Genomic DNA, 9,024 nt, shown 5'->3' with positions numbered 1-9,024 from the left:
AAATAATAAAACAAAAATAAAATATAAAAAATAATAAACCAAAATAAAATAAAATAAAATAAAATAAATAAATAACCCCGCCATCAGCCCCCCCCCCCGCCCGCAGCCGGGCCCGCCCGGTTGCCAGGCAGTGACGTCACCGCCGCGCGCCCTCCCTCCCTCGCGCCGCGCGCCGGAAGAGCCTTGGCGCCGCGGTGACGTCAGCGCCTCCTCCTTTCCCAGCGAGGCCGCAGCGCAGGTAGGAGCGCGGCCGCCATCATCCGCCGCCATCCATCGCCATCCGGCCCCGGACGGCGCCATCGGGCCCTCAGCCGCCCTCCCCGGCCCTGCTCGGGTCCTCCTTCGTTCATCTCCCCGCGCGGCCGGGCCGGGCTGCGCCGCGGAGGGCGGCGGGGCGCGCTGCGGCCTAGCCGGGCGGTGATGGCGGCGGGAGGGCTGAGGGGGAGGCACGGAGGGGATTGGGGGGAGGGGGGGAGCTGCCGGGTGCTGCCCGGCGCTAACGGCCGGCCCCGTGCCGTCGCCTGTGCCCGCAGGGCGCCATGGGCCGCGTCATCCGAGGCCAGAGGAAAGGCGCCGGGTCCGTGTTCCGCGCCCACGTCAAGCACAGGAAGGGCCCGGCCAAGCTCCGCGCCGTCGACTTCGCCGAGAGGCACGGCTACATCAAGGGCATCGTCAAGGTACGGCCGGCGGGTGGGTAAAGGGGGCTGCGGCCCACCCCCAAACCTCGCGTGTGTGAGGGATCGTGCTTAAAGCTGGCTCCTTGTTATATACTCTCCTGATGTTCTGTTAAATCTGTTCCTTAAAACATTAAATGAGAAATCTGTGGCTGTATATCAGTAGGAAAGTGGATGACCTGTAGGCAGCAGCACGGTTTTCTGTTAGAGCTTTGCTGATGCAGAAATTCGAGCGTCCTTCTGCATCACTCTGAGTTCTCTGTAACGCACGAACCATGAGAGGGAAGGGAGGTGCCCTGAGAGTAGGCTGCATCTTAAAAAAAGTTATAAGCACAACCAATTGAAGCAAGGCCGTGCTGCCATGTGGGCAGTGCCCCAGTGTGTCAGGCAGTGCGCTGTCGCTGTTTTCTGGTTGTCAGTGACTGAGACCCCAAGCAGTGTGTACCCAGCCTGATGCCCCCAAAACCTCGTAATTTCTTCATCCTTTCAGAACACACTCATCTTGAGAGCGCAGGAAGAGTGGATTTGATACTTAAAGTAATTGAGTTTGATGAAAGAATCACAGAATTTCTAGGTTGGAAGAGACCTCAAGATCATTGAGTCCAACCTCTAACCTAACACTAACAGTCCCCACTAAACCATATCCCTAAGCTCTACATCTAAACGTCTTTTGAAGACTTCCAGGGATGGTGACTCCACCACCTCCCTGGGCAGCCCGTTCCAGTGCCTAACAACCCTTTCAGTAAAGAAATTCTTCCTAACATCTAACCTAAACCTCCCCTGGCACAACTTTAGCCCATTCCCCCTCGTCCTGTCACCAGGCACATGGGAGAACAGGCCAACCCCCACCTCTCCACAGCCTCCTTTAAGGTATCTGTAGAGAGCGATAAGGTCGCCCCTGAGCCTCCTCTTCTCCAGGCTGAACAAGCCCAGCTCCCTCAGCCGCTCCTCGTAGGACTTGTTCTCCAGGCCCCTCACCAGCTTCGTCGCCCTTCTTTGGACCCGCTCAAGCACCTCGATGTCCTTCTTGTAGCGAGGGGCCCAAAACTGAACACAGTACTCGAGGTGCGGCCTCACCAGAGCCGAGTACAGGGGGACGATCACCTCCCTAGCCCTGCTGGTCACACTGTTTCTGATACAAGCCAGGATGCCGTTGGCCTTCCTGGCCACCTGAGCACACTGCTGGCTCATATTCAGCCGACTGTCCACCATCACTCCCAGGTCCTTCTCTGCCTGGCAGCTCTCCAACCACTCATCTCCCAGCCTGTAGCTCTGCTTGGGGTTATTGCGCCCCAGGTGCAGGACCCGGCACTTGGCCTTGTTGAACTTCATGCAGTTGACCTCAGCCCATCGGTGCAGCCTATCCAGATCCTCCTGCAGAGCCTTCCTACCCTCGAGCAGATCGACACACGCACCTAACTTGGTGTCATCTGCAAACTTACTGAGGGTGCACTCAATGCCCTCGTCCAGATCATTGATGAAGATATTAAAGAAGTAGGTAGGTAGCTTTGATTGAAGCTTAAACACGTGAAGGTTTTGCCCAACAAGATTGAGAAGGGCAGGAAACATGTCAATAATTGCCACCTGTGGAACCTGAGGCTTTCCTAGGTAATCTACAGATGTGAGGAGTTTCAGCACTTCTCTGTGGCCTGTGCATGGTTGTGTGATGGGATCTGAATGTACAAAGTTCTGTTCTAGAGGGACAGATCTGACACTTCGATGACTGAAGAAGAAACAATAAATCTCTGCTTCCTCGTTTGGGGGCTTAGATAATGCAGTATACAAAATATCAGCTAGCAGTGTAGAAACATTTCTGTGCTAAGAAAAGACTTACAGAAATCATCGCTTTTGTCCAGCTTTGTCTCCACTGACAAATGTGAGTGTTTGGGCAACTTCGTGGTGATGTTGGGCAGTTAAATGTCGTTTCATGGCTAGGTCTGATAACTGCAGAACATCAGGAACAAACCGGTTTGGATCTGGTCACTTTGAAGCAGCACACCTGGCCAGGGACATTATTTCGTGATAAGGATTTATTTGGGTTTGGCGTTCTTACAATGTGAATTTCTTTTCAACTTACCCACGAAGTGCGTCTGTGTTCCAACAGGACATCATTCATGATCCCGGCCGAGGCGCTCCCCTTGCCAAGATTGCATTCCGTGACCCGTACAGGTTTAAGAAAAGAACTGAGCTGTTCATTGCTGCCGAGGGGATTCATACCGGGCAGTTCGTGTACTGCGGCAAGAAGGGTGAGTTGAGGCTGAAATGGCGTCATGTGAGAGGTTTCAAGAAGCAGAAAGCAGATGTCAGCTCTGTATAGAAAATTCAGGATGCTTAAGTGCAGCTGCGAGCCTTTACAAAGAAGTAGTTCCCAGTTGCTTTAACCCAACAGATTTCCTTTGGAGATCGAAGTCTCCTCGTGTAGCTTTTTTCCTTTTTTTTTTTTTTTTTTTTTAAATGCTGAATGTTGAAACTTGGGCTTTAACTCAGCTACTGGGACGTGCCGCTGCCTGTTGCTGCGGAAGTGTTTATGGCAAGGGGCCGCACGTGAAACAGAGCTGTGGTCTGCGTGCTGCCCGGCAGCCCGAGTGAAGCTGGGGGTGCTCTGTGTTTGCTCCCCGCAGCTCAGCTGAACATCGGCAACGTCCTGCCCGTCGGCACCATGCCCGAGGGCACCATCGTCTGCTGCCTGGAGGAGAAGCCCGGCGACCGCGGAAAGCTGGCCCGCGCTTCTGGCAACTACGCTACTGTTATCTCTCACAACCCTGAAACGAAGAAAACCAGGGTGAAGCTGCCCTCCGGCTCCAAGAAAGTGATTTCTTCTGCAAACAGAGCTGTTGTTGGTAAGCAGTGACAACTAGGAGCTCATCTTTCCTGTGAGCTGCCAGATGGGGCCACGTTCACAACAGCTGTGGTATCGGTGGTGCACTGATGGCCTGCAGGGGTAGTGCTGAGTGTGCTTAAGCTGCTGTAGGTGCCATATCCTGCAAAGCCCGATGGTGAGTAGAAATACCACTGTTAGGAAGCAGAGGTTTCCTAGACCTAGAAGGCATCAAAATGCATCGTCTGTGGTCTGTTACTCCAATAAAATCGACTAAATAAATGCTGAAATAACAGGCAGTTAAACCTCAAAGGACTTGCGAGCCCACTGAGCTCTTCCAGTTCACACCTTCAGTTGAAAAGCTGTGGTTAGTGTTAGCCAAGAAGTTAGAGCAATAAAACTGGAAATGCTTCAGAAAGTGTTAAACTCGGTGCTGTGTGTATGGATTGAAACACAGTAATTAAAGATTGGAGACCACTGAACGTGCGGCTGCTGTTACGTATTGATTTTGTCTGGGTTGGCTGGAAAACGTTCATTTGAAAATACAGTTGGGATTATTTGAGGCTGCTCTTCTGAAGCTTATCCTTAGAACTGAGTATTATTAGGAATTCAGAGTTGTTCTTAAGCATTTCTTCCACATCCTGCTTGCATTCGTGTGTTACCATTTCTGCGGTGTATTCCAGGAATCGTTGCTGGCGGAGGTCGTATCGACAAGCCTATCCTGAAGGCTGGCCGTGCCTACCATAAATACAAGGCAAAGAGGAACTGCTGGCCACGTGTCCGTGGTGTGGCCATGAACGTAAGTCAACTTCCAGTCAGTTTTCCCTTCACCTTCTTACTGCTTCGGAAGGATTTGTTTGGTGTGGGGGGGAGTTGGGCATAAGATAATTATCAGCACTTGATAGCTTCTGCATTGCATCAAAACTGAAGCAGTTAAATTTCTTGTTCACTTCAGTTTATTTCTGCTAAATGTCACATTGTTCCTTATATTAATGACTGGATCTCCTTTTCCACAGCCTGTAGAACATCCCTTCGGTGGTGGCAACCATCAGCACATCGGCAAGCCTTCAACCATCAGGAGAGATGCTCCTGCTGGGCGCAAAGTTGGTCTCATTGCTGCCCGCCGCACGGGTAGGCTGCGTGGAACAAAGACTGTGCAGGAAAAGGAGAACTAAAGACCCAGCACGGAGTTCAAAGAATAAATTTTTAGAACAGAACTTGTGTGAAGTCCAAGTTATCTGCTGGTAAAGTGCTGATAAAAGAGGGGTAATGTGCAACAGGGCAGGGTATGGATGGGGATAAGGCAGCTGTATTTCCAGCGATCCTGAAAGAGCAGGATTTAGTGATCAAATGGCCAACTTGGCTCTTGCCAAGTTGAGATTTCACGGTGCTTCAAATGCATCAGGAGTTTGTTTGCAGGAGAGCAGTTCATTAAGGCTGTTGGTGCAAAAACTGCCAGCACCAACTGTGTTAAAAGCACCTAAAAGACCCTCAGCAGCCACGGCTTCCAGCCACACCCTCGAGTTGAGCCCATTCTCTCTCCAAACAGGAACAATTGCTCTGCACATAGCAAAATTGGACTTCGATAATATTTATAAGCCTCCAATGTGCAGCAAACTTCTTTACTGTTTGTATCTTACGGGCCTGAGTACGCACAGACTGCTCTGGCGAGATGCCTGGAAAGAAAAGTCGGGAAAAGTGGGAAAAGTCCTTGGGAAGCTGTTTCAAAAATCACTCCCCAGTTGTGCTAAACGGGGAGCTCATGCACATAAACAAGTAATAAAGCGGTTCTTGAGGCAACAAACATTTCAGAAGCATAGGACAGGGGTTCTCAAACTGACCTAGAAGAGCAGAGGAGCTCGGGTGAAATTTTACGTGATAAAGTGGTTGGAAAAAGCTGTGGGAAGCCTGAGTGCATGCACACATAGAGTTTGTAACAGGCACAAGTGCCAGGCTGCAGGAAGCCGCCACAGCAGCAGGGCGGTGCCATGGGGGTGCTGACGATCGATCGTGCAGAGGTCACACAAGGAACCCTCAGCCCCCAGGGCTTTGAGCCAAGCCCCTTGGCATACAATGGAGAGGCACGAACAGAGCAGCTTTTTGGGGAAGCAGTGGGTACCTGAACGTAGGCTGCCAGAGATCTGACAGGCCAAAATATGAAAGAGCAGTCAGCCCTTAATTATTTTGGAGGGGAAATCACTAGAGATTTAGGTCCAGAAATCTGCAATTTACCTCCCACCAGCCCAGGCTGCCCAAAGCCCCATCCAGCCTGGCCTTGAGCACCTCCAGGGATGGGGCAGCCACAGCTTCTCTGGGCAGCCTGTGCCAGCGCCTCACCACCATCAGTGAAGAATTTCCTCCTCCTGTCTAGTTTAAAATCTCCCCTCTTTTAGTTTAAAACCATCTAAAACGCAGGGACACAGCGAAGCCTCGCTCATCCCCACCTAACCTCCTTCCCCTCCCTGTGTGCCCTGGCTGGCCTCCAGCAGCATGGTCCCCCCGTCCCAGCTCCAAAGCCCCCTCTGCGCTGAGAAGTTCCTGGCCACGGGCAGCAGAGAGAGAAGCGCTAGCCTGCTGGCGAAACGGACGACGTCTTTGCTCCTGGCTTTATTGAAGAAGCTTTAATACAAAAACACTTTGGAATGTAAATTAGCAAAATAAACACAAACCTTGTTCAATAGAAAACACACAGCATCCTTGCATTTTCTTGTGCTTCTCCAATCCCCATAACTCACCACGTGCTTTTATGTTCACGCCTAGTAATTATATTTGAAGCGTACATGACATGTATATTCAGCAGCCTCTTGCTCAAACCAGCCGTTACTATCGGCATGACAGATCACACATCTGATCAGCTCATTTAGCTTATATCCAGGATACTTGCTTTGTGGACAAATGTCTCAATTCCCAGCCCTAACGCAACACAGAGAACATGAACTACTACACATATAGTCAAACACCAAAAACTACAGCCCTCATTATTAAAATGAAAAAAAAAATAAAATAAAAGGGGATGGGGGAAAAGGAAATAACCTCCAGTAATGATCAGCAGGGCAACAAAGACATCTTATTGTGGAAGAAGTCTTGAATTGAAGTAAACACTGTTAAAAGATTTTAAGCGTTCTTGCAAGAATTTCAATGCTTATTTCCAGTACATAGCTTTGTAAAACAAACAAAACAAAACAAAAAAACACAGCAGCGAAGCACTAACCATCTTTTTTGAAGTGCTTCTCATTTCCACCTCCTGAGAGACCAAACAGCATTGTCTCTATGTTTTTCTGAGGCTATACTATAAAACTCTAAGCCCTAAGCATCAACTACCACGATACAGCACCTTGTTAATGTTATGCCCCCTCTCTGAAGCACCACTTCACCGACACCTCGGCAGAGAGCACACATTGTGCTGACACACACACGGCAGGCTCAACCCTCCCGGGCTTTCTACACCACCATCTCCCCCCCCGTGCCACCAGGATGCCCGCGAATTAACCGCCTGCCTTCGATAAACCACAGGGGTCGGTGTGTTTCTGGAGGATCCACAGCACACCGGTGCCGGGGAAAGAGAGAACACCGAGGAGATGCAAGAAAACTGCACAAGGTAGAAAAAGCTGAGAAAAACTCCATCCAGAGAGTTTTGGGAAAACAAACTTCAGCAGCAGAAAGTATAACGCTGACTTTGTGGTGTTAAAATTACTAGGTAAGCGAGTATCAGAAACAAGAGAAATGCTTTGGGCTGTATTTTCAGCTAATGTAAAAACCACAGGAGCCCAGATTCGGGAAGGTTTCAGGGAGCTAGGTGATCAATAAACCATTATGTATTTTACAGCTTCTATATAGGTCAAATTAACAACTGGCTTTTTTGTCCTGTGGCGTTAATGAATTCTCAGAGAGAAACATGAGAACAGAAAACCTTTATGGGAGTCACCACTTTTTGTGCTGTCTGCATCAAAAGCTCTTTTCCCAGCTGAGAACAAACCCCCCCCCGGTGGTAATGATCTGTTGGGATCCACGCAAAACTCTCAAATCCTTCTTTTTACTGCCATGCCAACGCGCGGGGAATTCACATGCACATCCACTGCAGTGGGTCGCAGCAAAGGAATGGAGAGCTGTGATAAACTTGGGTGGTTTACCTGCTTCCGCACAGACGTATTTTTTTTTTTTTTAATTTAATATTAATACTACATATTCTCAGCAATTGGCCACTGGTTTGTGTTTTTGTTCATACGTCTTCAAAGCGAGTGCCACTAGCAAGCAGGGCAGAGCAGACGTTTCCCTCAGCTCTCCGTTACACCCACTGCAAGCTCATTCTTTTGTGATAGCCCCTGCAGCACGTCAGGGAGCACACCGACCACGCCAGCTCCTCAGCAGCCACGAGGACCTGGTAACACCCAGGCGTGTTTCCATGCAGCAAAATGCTCCGGTGACTGCAGCGACCACGTCAGCCTTTTGATGCCACGATAGGTTCAAAGGCAACAGAGAACCTGGCTCCTTGGCTGAGTCGAGGAGACCCAAGCTTTGTTTCCCTGTCTTCATCGCAGCGAGTCCCTTCCATCACCACCTTCATCATTTTGTACTATTTCAATAAATTCAACACAAAACTTCTCATCTTGCCCATTGTCAAGTCCACATTTTATTCACGCTTTGCTGTTGGTACTCCAATCAGATTTATATACATGATCTAAAACCTACATTAAAATCATTTTGACTGCTCTGAAGACCGAGAGAAGAGACACGACTGGAGTTTTCTTCCACAGCTCTACAGTAAGGCTACAATCCAGCAGCAGGTTTTTGGTTCAGATGGCAGAAGTGTTGGGGAAGCCGGTGCCAGGCTCCTCACAGACTGGCAGCAGAGGGGTTACGCGGCTCTCTTCCAGCGTTTCAGGCTTACACACACCCAGGGGAGCAGTTAGCAACAGGGCTGTAGCTAAATGAGCGCTCGGGCCACCGCGTGGAGTAGCGGCTGCCTGCCTTACGAATACCCTGCCTTCCTAGCATTCAACACCACACCAAAATCGCTAGAAACTGGTACACCTCCCTATAACTGCACTATTTACACAATATTAGTTGCCAAGGACATGACGCTGCTTCAGGTGGGTGAGGAGGCAGCACCACAGGCTGGGTGGAAGCGTTCACGAGTCCCCACGGTGCCACTGGGAAGATGCCAAGGCCTTCATTTCAGCACGAACCTGCCTCCCCGCTGCTGCAACCGTGCTTCAGATGGTTTTAGCTGTCCTGGCTGGCAGGAGCGGGGGTTTCTGTGCCTGCACTGGCCTGGCACCAAAGGCCCCGCTGCCGTGCTTGCTCCTCGAGCCCCTCGCAGCAGCGTTATCAGCGATAAATGTCAAGAGGTAGAAAGTATGAATAGAAAAAGCTCCCGGAGACTCTCGCTCCGTCCACTACCACCGGTCTGCGTTTACTCAAAGGATTCAAGTCGTCTCAGAGGAAAAAATAAAAAAGGCCTTGTATGCTACTTACCATCTTCTTGTGGGTAAAGGGCCTAGGGACTGATTTCACAGCCCGGCGAACTCCGTG

At 50.2% G+C, this 9,024-nt stretch overlaps 1 protein-coding gene across 1 annotated transcript; it reads left to right on the top strand.

Annotated features, from left to right (window-relative positions):
• Positions 1-121: 121 nt before the first annotated feature.
• Positions 122-4,709, top strand: RPL8 (ribosomal protein L8). The gene is made up of 6 exons (XM_027449001.3): positions 122-238; positions 534-677; positions 2,779-2,920; positions 3,296-3,514; positions 4,176-4,291; positions 4,509-4,709. Exons 2-6 carry the CDS (start codon positions 540-542, stop codon positions 4,665-4,667), a joined length of 774 nt encoding a protein of 257 aa, XP_027304802.1. The 5' UTR covers positions 122-238; positions 534-539; the 3' UTR covers positions 4,668-4,709.
• Positions 4,710-9,024: the final 4,315 nt, after the last annotated feature.

This window comes from Anas platyrhynchos, chromosome 1 (genome assembly GCF_047663525.1).
Source record: "Anas platyrhynchos isolate ZD024472 breed Pekin duck chromosome 1, IASCAAS_PekinDuck_T2T, whole genome shotgun sequence".
Lineage (NCBI taxonomy): Eukaryota > Metazoa > Chordata > Aves > Anseriformes > Anatidae > Anas > Anas platyrhynchos.
The sequence above is the reverse complement of the archived record's forward strand: the minus strand, read 5'-3'. Positions and strand labels throughout refer to the sequence as shown.